The following is a 26,212-nucleotide window of genomic DNA, read 5'->3' on the forward strand; positions in this document are numbered from 1 at the left end:
CACCCGCTTTGGGCCCCCAGGTCCTGGTATGAGCCTGGCCTTTATCACCAGTGCATTTACTTGGCCACTCTGCCACCTATTCTTCTCATTTCTCTCCCCCGCATACACTGTATTGTTCTGCTCCCTTCTTGCCTCTTTTCCCTGTTTATGAATGAAATTTGGATCCAAACACACAAGTGGTTGGTTTGTTTTTTTTGAAAAAAGAAAATGTGGTCTGTGGGGTTATTTGTTTTGATCTCTCAGTCCAGTCAATAAACATTAATTAGAGAATGCTGATGCCTAAAATGGTACAGCTCAGAACTCCAGCTTGGATGATTTGGTATGTCAGCTGTTCTGAGAAACTAGGTTCCCAGCCAATGGAGCTCAAAGAGCCAGGGTCCTTGCTCACACTCAACTTTTGACTTTGACAGAGCATGCCCCGTATAACCACTACTGGCTCTTGGCCTTATTAGCCTGTGTATTTCTATTGAGTTCAGCAGAACTACCGTTAATAGTAGTGCTGAATACTATATTGGTAGTGTTCGCAGTTTTTGACCCATGGCTTGTCAAATCAAAGAGATGCTTGACATTTATATAGTCTTTGTATTGCTCATTTCAATAAAGAAATGTTTTCAAAAATGTGGAAGAAATATTTTTACATAAATAGTGGAAATGACCAGTTAAGATAATTTAGGTGCTGAGGGTAGATTCTTGTTTCAGGGAGGCTGAGTTATTGTTCTGTGATAAATGAAAGGGGAGGGAGGGGTAGCTCCCTTTTATGGACATCCAGCCAACCACTTAGCTGTAAAATCCCTCTTAGTAGTTGTTCTTTACTTGCTTTACCTGTAAAGGGTTAAAAAGTCACCCTGCATAGGTAAAAGGAAGGGAGTGGGCACCTGACCAAAAGAGCCAATGGGAAGGCTAGACTTTTTAAAATTGGGAAAAAACTTCCCCTTTGTCTGTCTATTGTTCTCCGAGAGAAGCAGAGACAGGGCTGGAACTATGCTGTAAGAAGCTTGGGGCCAGGTATGAAAAATCATCTGAATCATACCTAGAAACTACTCACTTGAAACCCCCAGATATGTAAGTAAATCAGGAAATGTCTATGAAGACGCGATTAGGGTTATTTCTTTTTATTTCTTTATGGCTTGTGGACTCCTCTGTGCTAACCCCAAATGCTTTTGTTTTGCTTGTAACCTTTAAGCTGGACCTCGAAAAGGTTATTCTTGATGCTTCATTTTTGTAAGTGGGTTTTTTTAAATCTAGCAATAGCCTGAGTTTTCAAATGTATTTTCTTCCTTTTTGTTTTTAATAACATCTGTCTTTTTTTAAGACAGGATTGGATTTTGTATCCTAACATGTATCCATGTTTGTGCACATGCTTTTTAAAGGAGGAATTTGTCAGATATTTTTCTCATTCTTAAAATTGCTTTATATCTTCTTGATAAAGTCTTGTTTATCCACATTGAATTCCTGTTTACCCACAGAATAGGTAATATACAAGCAGTGACTGAGTTCTTCCCCACCCCGTCTACCCAACATACTTCAACTCTGCACTGGGTAGGGCATGGGGGCAGAATGTAGAGGGGCGAGTGGGAAGTTCAGTCTCAGTAACCAGTTGAATTCTTGGCCTGTCTGCTGAGGTAGCCAACAAGGATGTCAGTTACGATGGCTTACGCGATGTGGATGCCCTGTTAGCTAGGAATTGGACTGAAACTAGTTTTGTCTGTCTGCTGCAAGCTATCTGCGGAGTTTCACCCATACAGTGAGAGAGGTGTCTTTCTGTTCTAACAAAATGTTTTAGTTCTGTAGTATCGTCCCTCAGAGATTCAGTTTGAATCCCTGAGAGGTAAGTGCCTTTGAAACTCTTTTGGAGAGGAAGGGGTGTTTGTACCCTGCAACATTTTCACCCTCTGAAGTATCTCTCCCCCAGCAGGAGAGTAATATCTACTTTCTTCTTTCTTCTTTAGGAAAAGATGTTTTCCAGAGACTACTGACCCCAGACTTCCCAAAGACCTGCTTCAGCAGGTAAGTATATGGAACTTCAGTCCTAAGAGTTTTTACATGGAAGCAAAGGACACTTTCCCAGTAAAACTGCTCTTGCAGAGCTGAAGAACCTCAGCTTTTCGGGAAAATTTCCACTTTACTGGAAAAGCTACCGAGACTGTAAAGGTCTCTTTCACAAGTACACTGAGTTCAGGGGTCAGTGGGGATCTGAGACTGGTGGAGGCTCTAAGAACAGTTGCTCATCCCTTGAGTGAGTGTTTCACATGGATCATAGTGACAGCATGGCTGTCAGTGACACCAAAAGTGCTGGGTATAGATTTGATTGCACCAGCTGAGATGACTTATTTAATACTGTAATGTCAGAAGTATTGTAGCTGTACCTCTAAAATAATTAACCAGTAATATTGAACCTATTAATACTCACTGCTTGATCGCTTAACAACACACCATCCAAATAAACAGTATTCTTTTGTTTTATTCTTCCCACAGAATTTATCTTGGCAATTAATAAATTTTATTTTAAAAATTGCTCTCCTTGCTTGTCTGTTTCAGATGTTGTCCTTCCTCCTTTTAGTTTGACTATCTGCAGTTTTTATTAAGTATAACAAAAATTAACAAAATAGTCTTTAATATTGAAGCTTATTTATATTATTTTTACTTAAATATGTAAACACATGCCTTGTATGCAAACATCTCATCATGTTTACATAATCAAAATCAACAAATCCTACTGCCTATGATATAGACAGCATCGGTTGACAACCCTCCATTCTCTAAAAATGCCATTTACCAGAATTCTTGCTCATGGCTTTTAGCTCCTAGACTGGATAGCAGCAGCACTTCCTCAGCTCTTAAAGAACGTTCGCCGTGAAGGAAGTGGCAAAGTGTGAGCCAGGGGTATTAGGCAGCTTATTGACATGTCATGAACTATTGGAAGATAGACCAGCGTCTCTGCAGCCCCTTGGCATCAGATTCATGCAAGGTTTGATACTTTTGAAACTTCCCATTAAAAAGCCCCCTATGTCATGCAGTCTTAATGTAGTTTTGACAAGCTGATGAAAGTTCCTTTTAAATCATTTATTTCTGTGAATTTTAATCTCTAATGTGGAAATTCCTTTGGTAGTAGTGATACCAGCTTGTAAAGTAAGTTTCAGGTCCTAATGATTGATCTGTCTGACCCCAGATTATACAAGCAATAGGTATGCTAGAGTCTCCTCTGAGATTCCTCTGCAAGGTAGTGCTGGAGTTCCTGTCCTGCTAGTGTTTCTCCTATGCCCACGTGCTCATCTATGCATTAATTGTTGAAAGGTCCGTGGAATTCTGCATGAAGCGGACGAAGGGAGCATAGAAATTGTCTGACTGGATCAGACCAGTGGTCTGTCTAGTATCCTACTTTTGACTGTGACCAGTGCTTCACAGGAAGAAACCTTGCAGTAGGAAGATGTGGGATAATTTGGCACCAAGTAAAGTTTCCACCTGTCCCCAATATTTAAAGGGTAGTTTATACCCCCAAAGTTTGAGGGCTTGTCTACATAGTAAAAGGAACCAAAATAACTACATCAGTTGTAAGAAGAACAGGAGTACTTGTGGCACCTTAGAGACTAACAAATTTATTAGAGCATAAGCTTTCCTGGGCTACTGCCCACTTCTTTGGATGCATATAGAGTGGAACATATATTGAGGAGATATATATATACACACATACAGAGAGCATGAACAGGTGGGAGTTGTCTTACCAACTCTGAGAGGCCAATTAAGTAAGAGAGAAATTTTTTTTGAAGTGATAATCAAGCTAGCCCAGTACAGACAGTTTGATAAGAAGAGTGAGAATACTTACAAGGGGAGATAGATTCAATGTTTGTAATGGCTCAGCCATTCCCAGTCCTTATTCAATCCTGAGTTGATTGTATCTAGTTTGCATATCAATTCCAGCTCAGCAGTCTCTCTGGAGTCTGTTTTTGAAGTTTTTCTGTTGTAAGATAGCCACCCGCAGGTCTGTCATTGAATGGCCAGACAGGTTAAAGTGTTCTCCCACTGGTTTTTGAGTATTATGATTCCTGATGTCAGATTTGTGTCCATTAATTCTTTTGCGTAGAGACTGTCCGGTTTGGCCAATGTACATGGCAGAGGGGCATTGCTGGCACATAATGGCATACCTAAATGAATTACCTAAAGAAACTACACCATCTGCTAAAAAAACTCCCTGACAAAGCACAGGAACAAATCTGTACAGACACATGCCTAAAACCCCGACCAGGGGTATTCTATTTGCTACCCAAGATCCATAAACCTGGAAATCCTGGACGCCCCATCATCTCAGGCATTGGCACCCTAACATCAGGCTTGTCTGGTTATGTGGACTCTCTCCTCAGACCCTACGCTACCAGCACTCCCAGCTATCTCCGAGACACCACTGACTTCCTGAGGAAACTACAATCCATCGGTGATCTTCCAGAAAACACCATCCTGGCCACTATGGACGCAGAAGCCCTCTACACCAATATTCCACACAAAGATGGACTACAAGCTATCAGGAACAGTATCCCCGATAATGTCACCGCTAACCTGGTGGCTGAACTTTGTGTCTTTGTCCTCACCCACAACTATTTCACATTTGGGGACAATATATACCTTCAAGTCAGCAACACTGCTATGGGTACTCGCGTGGCCCCACAGTATGCCAACATTTTTATGGCTGACTTAGAACAACGCTTCCTTAGCTCTCGTCCCCTAATGCCCCTACTCTACTTGCGCTACATTGATGACATCATCATCATCTGGACCCATGGAAAAGAAGCCCTTGAGGAATTCCACCATGATTTCAATAATTTCCACCCCACCATCAACCTCAGCCTAGATCAATCCACACAAGCGGTCTATTTCCTGGACACTACCGTGCTAATAAGCGATGGTCACATAAATACCACCCTATACTGGAAGCCTACTGACCGCAACACTTACCTACATGCCTCCAGCTTCCATCCAGGACACACCACATGATCCATTGTCTACAGCCAAGCTCTAAGATATAACCGCATTTGCTCCAATCCCTCAGATAGAGACAAGCACCTACAAGATCTCTATCAAGCATTCTTAAAACTAAAATACCCACCTGCTGAAGTGAAAAAACAGATTGACAGAGCCAGAAGAGTACCCAGAAGTCACCTCCTATAAGACAGGCCCAACAAAGAAAATAACAGAACACCACTAGCTGTCACCTTCAGCCCCCAACTAAAACCTCTCCAGCACATCATCAGAGATCTACAGCCTATCCTGAAAGATGATCCTTTACTCTCACAGATCTTGGGAGACAGACCTGTCCTCGCTTACAGATAACCCCCCAACCTAAAGCAAATACTCACCAGCAACCACACATCGCTGAACAAAACCACTGACCCAGGAACCTATCCTTGTAACAAAGCCCGATGCCAACTCTGTCCACATATCTATTCAAGTGACATCATAATAGGACCTAATCACATCAGCCATACCATCAGGGGCTTGTTCACCTGCACATCTACCAATGTGATATATGCCATTATGTGCCAGCAGTGCCCCTCTGCCATGTACATTGGCCAAACCGGACAGTCTCTACGCAAAAGAATTAATGGACGCAAATCTGACATCAGGAATCATAATACTCAAAAACCAGTGGGAGAACACTTTAACCTGTCTGGCCATTCAATGACAGACCTGCGGGTGGCTATCTTACAACAGAAAAACTTCAAAAACAGACTCCAGAGAGACTGCTGAGCTGGAATTGATATGCAAACTAGATACAATCAACTCAGGATTGAATAAGGACTGGGAATGGCTGAGCCATTACAAACATTGAATCTATCTCCCCTTGTAAGTATTCTCACACTTCTTATCAAACTGTCTGTGCTGGGCTAGCTTGATTATCACTTCAAAAAAAAAATTTCTCTTACTTAATTGGCCTCTCAGAGTTGGTAAGACAACTCCCACCTGTTCATGCTCTCTGTATGTGTGTATATATATCTCCTCAATATATGTTCCACTCTATATGCATCCAAAGAAGTGGGCAGTAGCCCAGGAAAGCTTATGCGCTAATAAATTTGTTAGTCTCTAAGGTGCCACAAGTACTCCTGTTCTTTTTGTGGATACAGACTAACACGGCTGCTACTCCAAAAATACATCAGTTGTAGGTCACATCTTTAATTATATCATGTAAGTCCATATGTGCATATTCTTATTTTGGAAAAAGTGCCCTACTGTCCATAAAAATTGACTTAAATTATGTATAAATAGAAAATAAAAGTATCCATGCACACACTTGCACTGATAAGTAATTATAGTTGTGACTTGAACCTTATTTTCGTTCCATTTACCGTTTAGATAAACCCTGTGGGATTATATTCCTTCCAAAACTCTTGTTTATTTTTTAATCCTATTATGAGGACAACAAGAGTTAATGTCCAGTTCTTTTTTGGATTAGTCAATCTTTCCATTATCCTGGTGCATTTTTCTTTGGGATGTATTTTTTAGTCATGATAAATCATTTTGCATTGGCTTATCCTGGGAGCTTCATCTCCTTTGAAACCAAAGACACTGACTGCACTTTTAGAGGACAGCATTTATACCAGCAGGAGTTGGCATGCAAAAGCCAGGAGGGGCCTGCGCTTGTGCCATGCCCTGCTACTGCTGCCCTCACTTACGTAAATTGTTTAAGAGGCAAAGATATTCCACCAGTCTCACACTAAGAAGCAAAAGCCCAGGAGCAAGAATCCTGTCAGAATATTGTCTTCTGAGAAACAGAATTTCAGGTGAATAATTTCCCCTTATTCACCCTCAACAAATCCTTAAAAGGACACTCTCAATTCAAATCCATCTTTAAGTAAGGGATTTGAGCAAACTGATGAGCCTTGTACTATGCCCTGAAAGTCCACAGATGTATGTGACCTCCTAATTTCTTGGTTACTCATTTTTCATGCCATCTCAATTTGTCATTTCTAGACCACCTAGAGCCATAATAAGGTCCTTCATTTTTCCTATACCTATGTGACCCTTGTGTCTAAGATCTTTGTAATCTCTCTTGGGAGTATAATAGCAGATAAGACATCCCCAGCAGATAAGTAAGAGGCATTCAAATATATGGAAAATGTAGAAAATCATGAATATTCTGGTCTGGCTAGCCAGCAATAATTATTTCATATACTATGGCAAGCACTGGTTCATTTTTAGTGTCCTTCTAAATGATGGTATGTGGGATTGTTCTAACTGTGCCATATGAAACAGAATCTTGATAGTATTTCTGTTGTTAGCTGGCAGTTCGGAAGCATGATGAGGTAATACATCTGCATTAACATGCCCCTTTGTGCCCTTAAATTTCAATGTCCTCTGTGTGCGCTTCCAGGAATAAAAGCCACTGTTGTAATTTAAGATGCTGTTATTTGTGATATTCCTTTATTGGGAAAGAAGCAATGGAGATTAAGTAGATAACTTGTGACCAATGTGAATTTTTAGCCTGACAATAATTAAATCAGCCTTGAAAAATTCTACTTGCCTACGGCAAATAATTCTTTGTTGACAAGAGAGTAAATTATCATTAGTTTTACTATCATCACCATGATAAAGAGCAGGCAAGAATTTGTGCCTGAGATGGTAACTTGAAATGACAATTTTGCCCAGATAAATTACATTTCTTTATACCTTCTACCACCCCCAGTCCCTACCAATCTGTCTGTGTATAGTTCCATTCCTTAGTCATTGAGACTCCAGATGCAAATACATCTGGTGTCTGCTTCTCTGCTATTTAAACAAGTCCTGATAAAACCAACTGTGACATAGTTGGGTCACAGTGCAAAAGATAAGGTAATTCTTTCTTTTCTTTTTCACACTGAAGAGCCCTGATATTTTGTATTAGAAACACCAGGAGATTAAAGAGGACTGGCTATTAAAAATCTGGTTAGTGTCCTTTTTGCTTCTTTTTTGATGTTTAAAGAGGGACTGACATTTTTTGCTATTTTAAAAAAAACAATTGCTCGTTTTTTGTTTTTTTTTGTCTTTTGTAAATTGATTTTACTGGAGGATTGTGAGCTTTCTCATTTCTTAACTGAAAGGCAGTGTGGGAATGAATCTTTGTTAAAGAGAGAGTCTCCCAACTGATTATTCAGTTGGATGGATGTCAAGAAAAAACAAGTTCTTAAAAGTCTGAGCAAAAGTTACCTCTCCTCTGAATTAATATTTCACTTTCTTACAAATAATTTTACCAGTCATCCATAGTCTTCCATGAAAACTAGCATAAAGAAGAACTGAATTTGCAGTATAAAAGAGAAGGAACAAATTAAAAAACTCTTTCTATCCTCCTTTATACATCATAAAGAAACAATGAGCACAAATTTTTAACACAGAGAAGGAAGAATGTCTTTTAAATGGATTATTTGGCATCTGAAAAACACATGGTCTTGCAGTTAGATTGATTCAACTAAAATTGATAAGCTGAAAAGGTTAGGTAAATATAATTAAAAAAAAATTTTGCATAAATAATGGAGCATGACAAGAATTTCATAAAGTAGTTGAATACAAACCTTATTTACTTATGTCAACTCATTGCTGATTCTCTAGGAGAGTCCTGAGACACTTCAGTAAAAATAAATAAGTAGGGAGACAGAAATCCAAATTTAATTCAGTCTCCTACATACCCCTAATCCTTACCCACATCTATCTCCCATAACATACATACGTCACCTCCAAACAACATGTCAGTTTTAACTTGGACCATGTGGAGTTTAGGAATGGATGTTTCTCGGTTCCCTTTGTGTCAGCAAGTTTTCACAATGGGCAAACCCCTTCTGTATGACAACTGGAGGCAACCAAGATCTTTGCTCTGAGCTTGGCTTTAGGGATGCCCCTCCGGAAGATCTCCCCAGAATTTTTGCCCTCCAAACAGTACATACAGCAGAATTCAAGTCTCCCTTTGCAGCAGAGCTTTCACAAGATTGTTGAAGTGTTCTTAACTAAACATCACTGTTTCTTCAGTGGCTTCAAGACTTTGAGGCTCAAAACTGCTGAACTTAGAAAACCTTTTGGCTTTCAGAAGAGGGTCTGAAGGACGTAATCTCTCCTCCCCTCTGAGAAATGGCAGATGGACAGCAGGCCACAGAAACCGAACTCCACAGCAAGACCGTTGAGCACACCTCAGTGAAGCTTCCTTCCCTGACACCTGCCAGAATCAATGGCATGGAACTAGGGGTTAAGATTTTCAAAGCCTCCCTGCTGCTTCCCCTGAATCCCACAGCTTGTAGAGCAAGCAGGAAAGTTTCACTGGAGTCTCCTGAATCTTGGGAGAAGGAATGATTTCCCCTGTAGCAGCCAGGATGAAGAAAAGCCTGCTCCCGGCCAACATGTAGGCAAGGTCCATGCTGAAGTTGTTGAGAAGGCTGTAAAACAAGCCCATCCCTCAAGCTGTTTTACCTGCAAGGCCACAGCTGCCATGAAAGATGCCAGCTACTGCCACCTTTCTGATGCCAGGTAGCCACTAGTGGGTGCAGCTAAACCCTCATTCTGTGCAATTGGTCCCTGCTCAGCCCAGACACAGCAGCAGGGATCATGGAGTGAAATAATTCAGATCCTTTTCCTTGTGAGATGGACTTACCTCCTCTCTTCTTCCAGCTTCTCGGGGTCCCACAGCAAGTCAAAGAATGGCTACTGTTTTCCTTAAGGACGTATGCAGGATACAAGGATACATGTCTGCAGACTGTCCTTTTCGCTTGGGTCCTTTCACATACACCCTAATTTTTCTCTCTGGGTTTTGGCCCAGGGACTGGTGTTAGAGACAGCAGAAAGTTTTAAAACTTCTCATGAGTGAATCTCCTCTCTAGATTCTCAAAAGAGAAGAAGAAATATCTAAAGCTGGGCCTTTGAGCCAGATACCTCATGTTCTCAACTAAGTTTCCAAGAATTATGCACAAATAGGGGCTCTAATTTCTCAGGTGCTTATGTTTCCAGAAAATTAACAACCAAAACCTTGCAAAATTGAACAGCTGTGTAATTCTTCTCACCTGGTTTATGAAGGGGTGATTAAGATAGAGTGGGGATTCCCCATTAAGAGTCACTTGTATATAAGGACTAAAAGATCTTCATTACTCTGCCTAAGGTTAAGCTTGCTGTAGCCTCCTTAGTAAAGGGCATAGTCATACCATCTAAGAGAGTGTTCCTGACAAACCCATAGACAAAAGAATAAGCTAATTGCTCAGACTAAACTTGGATACAGCCACCTTAGCCCTGTGAGTATTGGCTGCAGTCTTATTGGGTGCAGCTCTGTGCTCGACTGAAAGGCCATTGCAAGCATACAGACATACACAAAAAAGGCAAAGTAAATCCTACATAAAACTACTTTAAACTTGATTTCCTTAGCAACATTTTCAGGGCTGCTGTTCCTCCTGACTCTGATTTCCTGTATGTTCAAAACTTCCAAAGACATGGCCCACAGCACCTATGACACCACTTGAAGAAATTGGAATGGCAGGTTAACATCTGATATCCTTCCAAATATCTTGCTGATAAGCTCTTTGGGAAGTATAGAGACAAAGCAGTCACTGAGGCTTTACACAAGGGGAATAAGTTTCTCCATTCTTCCAATGAAGCGTCTCTATTCAAACCACCTTATTTTAGCAGGTGTTCCCTTTGTAGTCACTGCTCTTCCAGCTTCCAGCATAGATATTACACATTAGGCAGAGGCCGTTGCTGCCTTTCCTCAGAGTTGGAAAATCAAGGCTGGGATTCTCTGGGAAATCATCCAACCCACAAAATTTCCCTTGATTTTTGGTTTCCCAAGTCTGGGCCTATCCCAGCCCTTCTACCGGAGTGGAGGGGGCCTCATCCAGGAGTGAGTCATCTCAAAAAATGGGTGCCTGAGAAAATCAGGGGTGGACATATAATAGAACTCACTCATTATCACAGGGGTAAGTTTATCCTTTCCCCAAAGTAAATTAAAATAAACCAGTGCTATCAACAAGACCCTCCGTCACATCAGAAGATATATGAATTAGCCCATCTCTTACGTATTAGAACATTAGAACCAGTTCCATGGAGGGGAAGAGAGAGAGATTTTGAAAAGGTCACAAGAATCTTTGTGGTACAAAGAAACAATAGCATACATCCTATTTCAGATCTTGTGTCTCTTATTAACTCCATAAGGAAATCAATATTACAGGGAGAAATACTGAAATCCTTCATTACAGAGTTATCTTCCCAAAGCTTAGAATATGAAAATAAAATTCCTGAAGGTCTACTGAAGATGTGTTTGGGGAGAATTATCCAGACATACTTCAGCTTCTGCTCTAAGAAGCAGCATTTTATAGAGAGTACTCCCTTTTGGACTCATAACTTTTTCATGAGTGTTCACAACTGACTCCTTTCAAGTATCATCCCTTCTTTCAAGTGAAAGGAATACATGTCTGCCCTGTCAGGTTTACTTCATCATGTTACACTGGGTCCACAAGCCATTTCTAAAAGCCTTCAGAAACATGGCTTGAGCAAACAAGTGAACAGACCAATTACAACCGACACAAAACTTCAGCATCTTAAGTTATCATCAAAGAGAATTTTTATTTCAGAAGAGAGATGGAAAAAGGTAGTGTCAGACATTCCAAAGATTAGCACACCCCATCCAAAGATAAAATCTCTGACTTGGCTTCTTGGGTAGTTGGTCTCATTTGAGGAATTTAAGGAGCGTCTGGCAAAAGACTCAAAAACTAACAGCAACAAATTTAAGTACATCAGAAGCAGGAAGCCTGCCAAACAACTAGTGGAGCCACTGGACTAAAGGAGCACTCAAGGAAGACAAGGGCATTGCGGAGAATCTAAATTCGTTCTTTGCATTGGTCTTCATTGCAGAGGATGTGAGGGACATTCCCACACTTGAACCATTTTTAGGTGACAAATCTGAGGATCTGTCCCAGCCTAGGATGTCAGTAGAGGAGGTTCTGGAACAAACTGATAAACAGTAAGTCAGCAGGACCAGATGGTATTCCCCCAAGAGTTCTCAAGAAACTTAAACATGAAGTTGCAGAACTACTAAGTGCGGTGTGTAACCTATCACTTAAATCAACATCTGTACCAGATGACTGGAGGATGGCTAATGTGACATCAGTTTTTAAGAGGCTCCAGAGGTGATCCTGGTAGTTACAGTCTGGTAAGACTAACTTATAGTAAAGAACAGAATTGTCAGACACATAGATTATCATGATTTGTTGGGGAGGAGTTAACACAGCTTTTATAAAGGGAAATTATGCCTCCCTAATCTATTAGAATTCTTTGAGGGGGTCAACAAACATGTGGACAAGGGTGATCTAATAAAAAGACAGGAAACAAAGGGTAGGAATAAATAGTTAATTTTCAGAAGGGAGAGGTAAATAGGGTCCCCCAGAGATCTATACTGGGACCAGTGCTGTGCAACATATTCATAAATGATCTGGAAAAGGGGGTAAACAGTGAGGTGGAAAAGTTTGCAAAGGATCCAAAATTATTCAAGATAGTTAAGTCCAAAGCAGATTGCCAAGAGTTACAAAGGGATCTCACAAAACTGGGTGACTGGGCAGCAAAATGGCAGATGAAATTCAAAGTTGATAAGTGCAAAGTAATGCACATTGGAAAACATAATTCCAACTATACTATGCTTCAAATGATTCATTCCCTTTGAAGCATCTAGCATTGACCAGTGTAGGAAGACAGGATATTGGGCTAAATGGATCATTGGTCTGGCCCATTATGGCCATTCTTATGATACCCTTCCAGTTCTAGGAGATAGACCTAGCTCCATATATTATAAGGGGGGAGGGATAGCTCAGTAGTATAATTCTTGCTTCACTTCCAGTCAGCAATTGCAACGAATCAGTATAGAAAGATCTTGGTCCAGATCCAGTACTAGAATCTCCTGGTGAATTTGTTCTTAATATTATTTAACAGCTACATGGTATCCCATCCAGAGAAGCTGATCATCCGTACAAGTACCATATTCTGTGTAGGGGGAGGGATAGCTCAGTGGTTTGAGCATTGGCCTGCTAAACCCAGGGTTGTGAGTTCAATCCTTGAGGGGGCCATTTAGGGATCCGGGGCAAAAACCTGACTGGGGATTGGTCCTGCTTTGAGCAGGGGTTTGGACTAGATGACCTGTTGAGGTCCCTTCCAACCCTGATATTCTATGATTCTATAAACACATCTGAACTCCTTTATGACTTGGGGAGAGGAAGGGAAATGTGACCCAAGGAGGAGACATTGAGTATAACCTGTCCCATGCTATGGACCATCAAGTTCACCCCTCCATTTCCAGCAGATGATTTTTCAGAAACACAGTGTGTGTATAACTGCTAAGAAGACAGATAGCAGAGAGGGGAGCCCAGTCCCTCAGCCCCAAGGCATTGGTGCTTGAAAGACTTTCTTAGCACTGCAGCCTCAGAGTTTGTCTACACAGGAAGTTATACAGATAAAATTACACCAGTATAGTTATATCACTGTACTTTATTCTGGTATAACTCCCCATGTGGACATTCTTATTTTGGTGTAAGAGTGGCTTTTTCTGATTTAATTTGTTGCTTTGAAAGAGTTAAGTTAAACTAAAAAAAGGCACTCATACTGGAATAAGTGTGTCCACACAGGACATTATACTGGTATAACTATAGAGTTTTAAATTCACACCCTACCTTATACTAGTATAACTTCCCACATATTCCCTTGACCAGTACTGTCCCTCTTTATCATTCCTGTCCTAAAATCATTATCAAATTGTGTTTGGGGCTGCAAGAGAATTAAGCCTAAGGCACCATAGTCTGCTGAAAGTATTAAAGTGGGGTAGGACACAGGACCTGGACCCGTCTATAAAGAAAGACCTGAGGTTTTTTTATATATTAATATATGTGAAGTCTATTGTGTGAATTCTAACTTTACTTTAGGTGTGATTCTCAGGAGTCCTGGTTTGGTACCATTGGAAAAGATGTTCTGTAAAAATTTAAACAGACTGTGGCACAGTTGTTTGGGAAAAACAATGATGAGTGCAAATTATAGAATCATAGAAATATAGGGGTAGAAGGACTTCAAAGGGTCATCTTATCCATTCCCCCTGCACTGAGGCAGGATCAAGTATATTTAGACCATCCCTGACAGGTGTTTGTCTAACCTGTTCTTAAAACCTCCAATGATAGCGATTCCACAACCTCCTTTGGAAGCCTAGTCCAGTGCTTACCTGTACTTATTATTAGAAAGTTTTTCCTAATATTTCACGTAAATTTCTGTCAGTGCAGAGATTGCAACTCTTGTCCTATCTTCTTGCAACTTCTTGTCCGATCTTCAGTGAACATGGAGAACAATTGATCACCATTCTCTTTACAGCAGCCCATAACATATTTGAAGACACTTACCAGGTCCCCTTAGTCTACTTTTCTCAAGACTAAACATGCCCAGTTTTTTTAACCTTTCCTCATAGGTCTGATTTTCTTAATCTTTTATCATGTTTGTTGCTCTCCTCTGGAATCTTTCCAGTTTGTCCACAACTTTCTTGAAGTGTGCTGTTCAGAACTGGTTACACTCCTCCAGCTGAGGCCTCACCAGTGCCAAGTAGAGCTGGGGGACTGTTACAACCATAGCTACAGAAGTAATGGTCTCTGTTCAGGTTGAGGCATATTTTAGGACTCCTAAGAGCTTGTTTTCACTAAGGGGAGATCGACATTGCTGAAGACCCACTAAATCAATGGCAGAGCGCTCTCCAGTTGACCCTGGTACTCCAGCTCTCCGAGAAGAGTAAGGGAAGTTGACTGGAGAGTGTCTTCCATCGACGCAGCACGGTGAAGACACTGTAGTAAATTGACCTAAGCTACGTTGACTCCAGCTACGTTATTCACGTAGCTGGAGTAGCATAACTTAGGTCGACTTACCCCGGTCATTTCACTTACTTCATGTATGCTTTGTTCCATTTGGTTTTTCACTGTGGAAGGCCAGTATATAGGAACATTGAAAGGAATCGACCCTTCGTTCTGGGTATGTTTTTCCCCATTCTTACAGTCCTTAAAAATATCATCACTCATCCACTTACTGGGATGGCAGAATGCATTGGCTTCTCTTTCTTCACTGCTGCGCAGAAACTGAAGTAGGTCGCTCCCACAAATATAATGGAGGCTAGCGTGTAAATTCCCCACACTGATGGAAGACCAGACCTTCATGATCCACATTGAGTTTTGGTGAAAAGATGTTTTTTGAGACTATCAATAGTAGACTGGTGGAAATTTTGCCAGAATAATGGGTATGCTTTCCTCTAAGTGAAATCATATCATTACTGGTGTACACTAATCTCTGACTTTGGTGTTCTTTCTTTCCATTTAATGTGTATTTAGGGCTAATTAATAACTTCCTCACTGGCATTTTTCAAACATTAAGGGCCAAATTCTGAAATGATTTATTGTATAAGAAGGTATCAGGGAGTCCTAAAATGGTGGTGTGTGTACTGAGAGGAGGTGGAGAGAGAGGTAGAAGATTATATAAATTATACAAGTTTAGATTAGTCTCAGGTTTTGTCTCCAAGAGTCCATATTTATCATCAAGGAAAAATATTTTTAAAACTTTAATTGTGATGGAACACAGCTCCAGCATGATATTTTGTAAACATGTCACTCCTTTCCCAAAGCCAGCTTCATTTTCTCTGGTTGGTTTCATAATGTTCACAGCTGTGGTTCAGAGCCCTTCTTGATTGCCACAGGAGCGGTTTAACAGCTGGTTGCAGCCAATTTTATTTCGTTTACCTCTCCCACTGTAGTTTAGCCAACATTATCTCTAGAAGACAAGTCACTCTGATCTTTGCCAATATGAAGTTAACACAAAAACAAATGTTATGTTAAGGGTTAGAACAGGGGTGGGCAGCCTATGGCATGCGTGCTGATTTTCAGTGGCACTCACACTGCCCGGGTCCTGGCCATTGGTCCAGGGGGCTCTGCATTTTAATTTAATTTTAAATGAAGCTTCTTAAACATTTTAAAAACCTTATTTACTTTACATACAACAATAGTTTAGTTGTTAGCAAGAGACCTTCTAAAAACATTGAAATGTATGACTGGTACGCAAAACCTTAAATCAGAGTGAATAAATGAGGACTCGGCACACCACTTCTGAAAAGTTGTCCACCCCTGGGTTAGAACAAGAAGTAATCTGAAAATGACCTCTTCCTTCAAGGCTTAGCCCAGAGACTTCCAAACTGCTCTAAGGAGCACTTGCTGTTTGTGTGAGGAAAGTGGCTGGGTGTGCTATGCTAAATCTCCATGTTTCTAGCAGATGGAAATAGAACATGTAGGAAGGGCAGATACAGTGAAGAGCAAGAGTAGGAGGCATGATTACCTCCTCCCCCATCCCCCATTAATACTTCTTAAATATTCTTTTGTGTAAGTAAATGCTATGGGGTGGCTTTCTCAAAAACTCCCATTGACTTCAATAGTATCAACATTAGGCTAACATGTATCATTTATGAAAATCCCACCTGTAGTTGCCATAGACAGGGGATGGTCCAAAAGACTGTTCCAATGTGGTCTACACTATGAAAAAGTTTGAGAACCCCTGGCACTCCAGACCGTGGATGCATACTCGATGTAGATAGGCTGTATTTGGAACGTGTGTCAAATCAAGCAGTCTTTCCTATCGAGGATCCCCAGGTAGTATATCTGGCAGATTTAAAAAAAAATCTTGTTTAATTTTAACACTTCCGGCAGCAGCCAATCATTTAAAACTTTTGCTGGTATTATAATGGTATTAGTTCAAACCCCTACAACAAGCTGTGTATATATGGTCAAATTCAACTTCTTTTTCCCACTTTGCTTTTTTTTGGTATATATTCCAAGCAATAAATTATATATAGCTTCAAGAATTGTGTGTGTGTGTGTGTATATATGTGCATACGTATATTTATATATGTGTTCTTTTTACGTTTTAGACCTGGAATGGCCAGTCAACAAGCAGAAGTTCAGAGTTTGAAACTAGATAATGATTCGGTTATAGAAGGAATAAGTGACCAGGTACTGGTGGCTGTTGTGCTCAGTTTCACTTTCATTGCTGCTCTGGTGTATATGCTCTTAAGGTGAGACAATGTTGATAGGAATTGATCAATACATGCATTCCAACGTTACTGTGAAGTTTTAACTTTTTCTATTAAATTGAGTAGTTGCATTAAGGTGCAAAGTAATTATGGTTCCATGCTGTTGAAATAAATTGTTGACATCCCAGTCTAGATATCTTGTTATTTAATTGAAGATTGCTTGACACACTTCGATGTTTAGTCCATAACCATAATGAAATGACAAGTTTTCCAGGGATGATGCCAAACTCTTTTCCGGATCTTCAGCTGGTCAAACTGAATATGGTCCAGCATTAACTGAGAATAGAAATTACTAAATTCATGGCCTGCATAGCTAATATCACAATCACTTGCTATTATGGAGATGTTAATAGTGACTCTGTAGTTAAGGTTGCAGTTACATTTCTGTTATAAATCCTAGTTTTAATTACCTTAAACTTTTGAATGGATTGACTGATTTGTTTGTAAGTAGTTGGTTTATAAATATGTTTCAAATACTATAGGATAGGAGGAGATTTTTTTTTAAAAAGTATCTATAGGTTTAGGATTAAAGAATTTTATGTGCTGGGTAATCAAAATGTATCTGGATTTTCAAAATTGCTCTATTCAACGTAATGAAGTTGTTATTGATTCTTCAGCAAATTAATTGTCTACGCTTCAGATTGCATGCCATTATGCAGGCTTGTAGACATTTGAACATAGCAGATATTTCACAGCCAGGGAAATGTAGGAGAAGAATTTTAAATGAACTTTATCGTGCACTGGATTTCCATCATTGAATTCTGCATGAAAATATGTGCATGCTGGCAAGGGAAGCTGTCCGAGGGGCCAAGCGAGAGGTAGGGACACCTATGGAGCTTGCCTTAGAGGAACCTGGAAGAACTAAGGGAGTAGACTAGAAGCTTAGGTGGGGCTTAGAAGCAGTTCTGCAGTTCAGAAGTAGCACATGGGGCAGAACAGGCACTCTGCAGTCTCCTGTATCAAAGGAATTCTAGAAGATGGGTGCATTTTAGCTCTGTGTCCCTCCTGCAAAGGTTAGCTCTTGCTCCTCAGACCCCTGAAAGACTCTCTTGTCTTCATCCTATGTCTCCTCAGTTTCCTTTTTCCCAGTCCCTCTGGCCTCTTCTGTGACTTGCCCTATTTAAGTTTTTAGTTTTATAAATTAAATGTATAAACCTACAAATATGGTTTCTGTTTGGGGAATTTTTTTTATTTCATTTTTCAAGGTTTATTTTTAGCAATTTTTGAGTTTTATGTAGCTGTCCCAAATTGGGAGGGGAGGGGGGTTTTCTGGGATTTGTCTTTATGTATACTGTAATGAGTAATGTATATTGCAGTATATACATTACTCATTGCAGTAGTATATACTGTAATTAGTATTATTTTTGCAATATTCCTTAGTGCACTTTCACATAGTACTGTTTCAAACAGCACTACTTTAAAGCGCACTAGGGAATATTTAGTGTGTACCAGCAGGGTCTACATGGACCAATTCATGTGTGGCTCATTCGTGTGATTTAAAAGTCTCATCCCGTGGTCCTCATTACTGCTTCATTGGGGATAAGCCCTTAGAGACAAGTATCTATTTCCTGTATTTACTGGATAAACACCATTTTTATTTATTTTTTGTGTGTTTACTGGGTGTTTTTTCAGTGTTTATTGGTTAAAACCTAAAATCAGAAGTCCTACATATAAACAAATATTTAAATGTTTAACACCTAAAAGGTTTATATTTAATAAATTAAACATTTTGATAAGTTTAATTTGGAAATGTTTTTAACTTTAAAAAGGAAGGTAATAGAAGTATGGAGGAGGAAAGAAGAACGGAAGCATAAGGAGGCATGGATAGAATAAGGGGTTTTGATGAGCAATATTAGAGCAGGCAGAGTTTGCTTGGAGTTGGAGCTTCAGGGATACATGGCTACGATGAGGGTTGCTGATGGCCTGAGTAAGGGAGCTAGTCAGCTTGATACCTTGTACAGAGCAAAGGGCTACGTACAGAACGCACACACTGGATCTGCCTTCAGGTCCTAAATGGTTATTTGCTGGAGAAGCAAACTGGATTGAAACATAGAGCAATTCAGTGCTTCTGTGGTTAAGGTTGTCTTTAAGACAACATAACTCTTTAAAGGGTGAATCATAGAACTGGAAGGGACTCCTGGCAAGACTAAGTATTATCTAGACCATCCCAGACAGGTGTTTATCCAACCTGCTCTTAAAAATCTCCAATGATCGAGATTCCACAACCTCCCTAGGCAATTTATTCCAGTGCTTAACCACCCTAACAGTTAGGAAGTTTTTCCTAATGTCCAGCCTAAACCTTCCTTCCTGCAATTTAAGCCCATTGTTTCTTGTCCTATCCTCAGAGGTTACATAAGAAAAACAATTTTTCTCCCTCCTCCTTGTAACAACCTTTTATGTATTTGAAAACTGTTATCATGTCCCCTCTCAGTCTTCTCTTTTCCAGACTAAACAAACCCAATTTTTTCAATCTTCCCTCATAGGTCAAGTTTTCTAGACCTTTAATCATTTTTGTTGCTCTTCTCTGGACTTTCTCCAATTTGTCTACATCTTTCCTGAAATGTGGCACCCAGAACTGGACACAATACTCCAGTTGAGGCCTAATCAGCACGGAGTAGAGTGGAAGAATTACTTCTTGTGTCTTGCTTACAACACTCCTGCTAATACAACCCAGAATGATGGTGGTTTTTTGTTTTTTTGTTTTTTTTGCAACAGCATTACGCTGTTGACTTATATTTAGCTTGAGGTCCAATCTGACCCCCAGATCCCTTTCCGCAGTACTCCTTCCTAGGCAGTCTTTTCCCATTTTGTATATGTGGAAATTGTTCCTTCCTAAGTGAAGTACTTTGCATTTGTCCTTATTGAATTTCCTCCTATTTACTTCAGACCATTTTTCCAGTTTGTCGAGATCATTTTGAATTTTAATCCTATCTTCCAAAGCACTTGCAACCCCTCCCAGGTTGGTATTGTCCGCAAACTTTGTAAGTGTACTCTGTATGCCATTATCTAAATCATTGATGAAGATATTGAACAGAACTGGACCCAGAACTGATCCCTGCGGGATCCCACTCATTATGCCATTCCAGCATGACTGTGAACCACTGATAACTACTCTCTGGGAACTGTTTTCCAACCAGTTATGCACCCACCTCATAATAGCTCCATCTAGGTTGCATTTCCTTAGTTTGTTTATGAGAAGGTCATGTGAGACAGTATCAAAAGCCTTACTAAAGTTAAGTTATCCCATGTCTGCCGCTTCCCCCCCCATCCACAAGGCTTGTTACCCTGTCAAAGAAAGCTAAAAGGTTGATTTGTCACGATTTGTTCTTCACAAATCCATGCTGATTATTACTTATCTTATTATTTTCTAGATGTTTGCAAATTGATGGCTTCATTATTTGCTCCATTATCTTTCCGGATACCGAAGTTAAGCTTATTTCCTTATTGTCCTTATTTCCTTTTTTATAGAGAGGCACTATATTTCCCCATTTCCATGACTTTCCAAAGAGAATCGCTAATGGCTCAAATATCTCTTCAGTCAGCTCCTTGAGGATTCTAGGATGCATTTCATTCAGCAGCATCCTTGGCTCACTCAGCTCCTGAGCTTGAAGGATAGTAGGCATCCTGACTCCCTTCCCCAGACTCCAGCATTGTCCCCACCTAAATCTGTAAACCTCTTGGGTACCACTCTCCTTATCCACCAAACACTGGAGGGGAGGAGGAGCATGAGCCTCAGATTCTTTCACGTGTCTCTCAACACCATACCCCTCCATGTTGCCATACCCTGCATCTGTTCCCCTCCCCACAGTCTCCTTCTCATCCCTACCTCTGTCTCATGCCCCTATCCAGTTTTAGAGATTTTATTTTAAAATATTGAAAACTGGCTACGGGCATGTGGCAAGTATAGAATGGGAAAGAGGAGACGGGGAAGCTTGGAGTGGGGTTCATGATTGTTAAAGAGGGGTGCCAGGGACGAACAGCAGACACTAGGAAGCAGTACAGGATGGGCAGCAACAGTGTGTTTGAGTGGGGCCTTGAGAGCAGAAATGGAGCGTGAAGTGTAATGTGAAGGGGAGGGTCTATTGAACTTAAGGGACGTGGTGATTTTCCTCTTTTTATTAAAGAAAAACAAATTACAGTTCAGAATCAATGCATGAATTCAAAGTCTGAGCTGTTGAAGAAGCTATTAACAGTAAAAGATAAAAAAATTAATCTTCCAAGAGTTGCAGCTATTTAATTCCATCATTAGAATGACACTTTTGTTAAGTCAGTTTGCCTTTATAAGTAACTAAATCTTGACAAATTAGTCAGCTTGCAGCCATCCTCTCTAAAAGCTGAGAGTTAGTTGTCACAATAGACAGAGCTGAGATGGTGAAATCTTAGCTCATCTAACAAGTTAAAAGGAGCCGAACAATCTAGAATATTATATCAGGAACTCCTAATTGTCCCTCATGGCTTATCTACCCTGCTTTCCAGTATCTTTGTTATCTAGTCATTGCATACATCAGTGTTTCCAAAAGAGGTGAAACCTACAAAGAGACTTACTTTTTAACAGGGGAGATTACAGTGTTACCATATAGGTAAATTAGATTCCATATGAGCATTGTCTCATTTTCATTGGAGGAAGTGCATGTTGAATGAAGCCGGAGCTCTTACCTCATTTAGATCCACACTTCATTTTGTGAGTCATGACATTTGATGGTGGCTACTGAATCATTCCAGGTTATGGGGATTTTTTTTAAATGAATAAAATAAGGTTAAAGCTGTTGTGTCATGAAGCACTCAGAATTCAAGAGATTTCAAAGTAAAGATTGCACATCTAATCTTCACTCTGCTTCCTTGTATGCATACATTATAACAGGCTTTAATTTCATAGTCACATATCATTTCTTGTCTATTCCAATATAATAGACGTGATTTTTCCTGTCCTCTTACAAGGCATGCTGTGAACAAAGCAGGCCCCTCAGGAACTCTTGATGTATTTTCTGTGGACATTGCACAGTGAATGTCCTTTTTCTCATTCCCTGAGAACCTTGTGTAAAAGGGACAATAGGCTGTGTATGTATATCTGATGTTGTAAAACAGTACATTATTGTGTATTGCCAAGCATGCAAGTACTCTGCAAGCCATTTTCATTTATTTCTGAAAGAATACATAAGCTATGAAATGCTAAAAACTACACTAAGAAGATGCTAAAATTGCAAAGTCAGGTATGCAAAATTGCAAAAGTTCATAGAGCCATTGGGGAAATGTCCACTTTAAAGAAATATAAAATAAAAATTAGAGTTCCAGAATGAGTATTTCCTGGAAAAAAAATTGGGTATATAATTATGTTGTAAACAATTCATAGATTTCAAGCCCAGAAGGCACCGTTGTGATCGTCTAGTCTGATCTCCTGTGTAACACAGGCCATAGAACTTCCTCAAAATAATTCCTACAGCATATATTTAGGAAAAACAGCCAATCTTGATTTAAAAATGGTCAATGATGGAGAATCCACCACAACCCTTAATAAATTGATTTAATGGTTAATTACCCCCGCTGTTAAAAATGTATGCCTTATTTCCAGTCTGAATTTGTCTAGCTTCAACTTCCAGCTATTGGTTTTCTGTTGGATTGAAGAGTCCGTTATTAAATATTTGTTCCCCATGTAGATATTTATAGATTGTAATCATGTCATCCTCAACCTTATCTTTGTTAACTTAATAAGACAGTGCTCTTTGAGTCTATCACGATAAGGCAGGTTCTCTAATCCTTTAATCATTCTCTTGGCTCTTCTGTGAATCTTCTCCAATTTATCAACATCCTTCTTGAATTGTTGGCATCAGAACTGGACACAGTATTACAGCAGCAGTCACACCAGTAACAAATATAGAGGTAAAGTAATCTCTACTCCCACTTAAGGTTGTCCTGTTTATATGTCCCAGAACATGTTAGCTCTTTTGTCAAGAGTCACACTGGGAGCTCCTATTTAGCTACATAATCATGCCAGATTCAATTATTTTGATAATTTATTTCAAAATACCTGTCAGCAAGTATGTCTGTAACAATACAGAGACACACACAAATTCCCCCAGGAGCAGAGAGTTAAAGAAACCTCTCTGACAACCCAGTTCCTGTTTCTCTTTCCCTTCCCCCCTGTCCCCTCCAGAACCCAGCCGGGGAGCCAGACACCCAGAAAACCTTTCCCAGAGCCCAACCGCAGGGGCTCCCCAGCCCAGATACCTGCATCCCATCCTCCCCCAGAGCCCAGCCGGGGGACCAGACACCCACAACCCCTCCTCCCCGGAGCCCAGCTATGGGACACCCCTTTGCCCAGACACCTGCTCCGTCCCTGCCAGAGCCCAGGGATCCAGAGGGAGAAACAGCCTGATGCTTGCTCCCAGGCTTGCAGGAAGTTTCCTGCGCTGCCCTCTCCTTCCCTCAAGGTAAGCTGGGAACTGCAGCTGCCGGGAACCCTCCAACTCCCCCTCCTCTCACCGACCGTGTCTTTTACATGCAAGTTAGGTTCTGCTGAGTCCAGTGGCCCCTAGTGGCAGCTAGCAGCTAACCCCATTTCTGTGGGGGAAAGGTAATTCTGCACACACAATGTTAATTTCTGCAAGATTCTGCATTGTGCAGTGGTGCAGCATTCCCCAGGAGTATCCTAGGACAATAGTCCTGTCCCTTCCAGCCCATTGTGCGGGGAGAACAGCAGTTCTGCCAGGCCCCTCGGCAGGGTGACGGTGCACTAAGGTGTCAGAGATGGAGTAGCTCTTTGTTAGGCTCAGCTAAAAATCTTAGCAGATTCCCATGTAGCATGCTCACTAGCAATATTTCAGTTGCTTAGATTTTAGTTTGCTTTAATTTTTCATCTTTTTCCAAAACCAAGCAAAGGCACTACTAAAATGGGAAATGTGCGTTGTTTTTCAACATGGCCAAACTTTAAAAAGAAAAAAAAACACACACACAAAATTTTGCTCAAACTTTCAAAAAAAAAAAAAAAAAAATCACCTTTGAGTGAACACCAAACACTGCAGTTTCATCCCAAAAGGTAAATGTTTTAGAAAATACAGAGCAAATGAAAACGGACTCATAATGGAACTTCTTTGCAACTTCAACAATACTCAATATAATACTGAAAATTCTGTTATCTCTTGTAGAAGATTTTTAGCTGAGCTTAATGACACCACATTGATACAGAAAGATTTCCATGTGGCCTGCTGAAGTCTGGGAAAAAGTGATGAATGTTTATCTCCTCCCATTTCTCATCAGTCCTTAGTGCAGCCCTTTCTTCTGATTCTCTTTTTAAGTACTGTATGTACTCAAGCATAAGCTGGTTCGTTTTTAAGCCGACCCTTCCAAGATGGATAAGTAAAAATGGAAAATTTGTATAACCCGTTCATAAGCCGACCCTGTAATACAGAGGTCAGCAAACTTTGGCTCCCGGGCCATCAGTATAAGCTGCCAGTGGGCCGAGATGGTTTGTTTACCTTGAGCGTCCGCAGGCACGGAGGTAAACCTAAGTAAAGTGTCCTGGCGCGCCAGCTGCTTACCCTGACAGGCCGGGACAGCAACTGGTGGGGAAATTTTTTGTGGGGGAGAAGCTGGGAGTCAGGGGAGTAACCCCTGTGACCACCCCCACATGACCCTAGCCCGGGACCCCCACATTCTCCCCATCCCATCCCTTCCCACCTTATCTGGGGAGGGGCAGGGGAGGATGTCTCTGGCCTGGCTGGAGCTGCTCCGGCAGGCTGGGCAGCGCGGCCTCAGCCTGCTCCGATGGGCTGACCGGGTGGCGTGGTCACAGCATGTTCCAGTGGGCCCGGCCGGGCGGCGCAGCCACAGCCTGCTCTGGGGGATGGGGCCAAGCGAAGGAAAAAACAATTGTCATAATTGTTTCCAGCAACAAAGGACTTACCAATGGAAAGAAAAAAATATTATAACTCTTATTTCTGAGTTAACTAACATATTTACAAGTAACTTGATTTTTTACACAATAATGATTTTGTTTTCATTTATTAAAACTGATCATTTTCAGCCAAAGCTGTTCCTGATGATTGGTCATAAGAAGGGTGTTTTCCTTTGATGAAAGGTCACAGTGCCACATGGCTTAGAATATCAGTGAAACCTTTTGAAACATATCGATCATGCAGTTTCTTTAATTACGCTGGAATTTTCTTAAAAATCCATTACACTGAGGGTGAATGATTTTTTCCCCCTTTTTATTTTTTAAATCACTTTGTTTTTAAAACTTTGTTTTTCTGTGTTCTGACAGTCATTGTTCTTTCACTTTTTTCCCCTCTCACAGAAATGAGCACCAGAACATTCATCCAGACAACCAAGAGCTAGTGAGGGCACTTCGGCAGCAGCTTCAAACAGACCAGGTACCATACTAGATGTTGGAAATGTCCATCCCTGTAATAATGTGTGGTGTAGATCTGTTGCTTCTTTACTGCTAAAGTTTACAAAAATTCTGAAACAGGTCATTCTAGAAAAAGAAAATGTATTCATGTCCATTGCATAAACTCCATTCGCTGCAGATAGACTTATCAAAACTAACTTCAGCTATTGGTGAAGTGACAAATTTCTTGTATGGATATCATGCTAACCCCTTACAATTTTAGGTCATAGATAAATTTGAAAGGGCCTGTCAGATCTATCCCCCTGTTTCTCAAACTGGAATCCATAATCTCTTTCAGAAGAGCCTTAAAGAAGCACAGGCAGGACCGGCTCTAGGCACCAGCAAAACAAGCACGTGCTTAGGGCGGCACAATTCCAGGGGCAGCTTTCTGGCCATTCTTTTTTTGCTTGCTTGCTTGGGCAGTTACGCTCTCAGGGCTTGGGGCGACAAAAAACCTAGAGCCGGCCCTGAGAACAGGACAGTTCCAAGTTTTCCCACAAGGGAACGTAAGTTAGATTACAGTGCATGCTCCCTGCACAGTAACATAGAGCCTGGCAGTAGGGGGTCAGGAAGTCAAATGTGGAGTCCAATTTGCAGCTATGGAGCAGGGACCAGAAGCATTTAGACTAACAAGCTAAGCTTCCTAGAAAATAGCACAGCAGCCAAGGCCCTGTGAGCTGGGTGATGAGCCACTCAGGCCAGCTAAAGGCATTGGCCCCTTCCCTGGCACATATGGGAACAGGAGATTCTAG

At 40.7% G+C, this 26,212-nt stretch overlaps 1 protein-coding gene across 5 annotated transcripts in view; it reads left to right on the forward strand.

Annotated features, from left to right (window-relative positions):
* RNF170 (ring finger protein 170) overlaps positions 1-26,212 on the forward strand; it is a 53,049-nt gene that overhangs the window by 2,430 nt on the left and 24,407 nt on the right. For 2 of the 5 annotated variants that reach the window (XM_054031793.1, XM_054031791.1), the window contains exons 2-4: positions 1,950-2,007; positions 16,916-17,059; positions 25,368-25,443. In XM_054031793.1, the coding sequence (XP_053887768.1) occupies positions 16,923-17,059; positions 25,368-25,443 (213 nt within the window). In that variant the 5' untranslated portion in view covers positions 1,950-2,007; positions 16,916-16,922. Of the gene's footprint in view, positions 1-922; positions 1,063-1,949; positions 2,008-7,849; positions 7,912-16,915; positions 17,060-22,905; positions 22,955-25,367; positions 25,444-26,212 lie in introns of those variants that run through there. The other 3 variants (XM_054031789.1, XM_054031788.1, XM_054031790.1) reach the window with 3 other exon arrangements.

This window comes from Malaclemys terrapin, chromosome 6 (assembly GCF_027887155.1).
Source record: "Malaclemys terrapin pileata isolate rMalTer1 chromosome 6, rMalTer1.hap1, whole genome shotgun sequence".
In the NCBI taxonomy this organism is placed as follows: domain Eukaryota; kingdom Metazoa; phylum Chordata; order Testudines; family Emydidae; genus Malaclemys; species Malaclemys terrapin.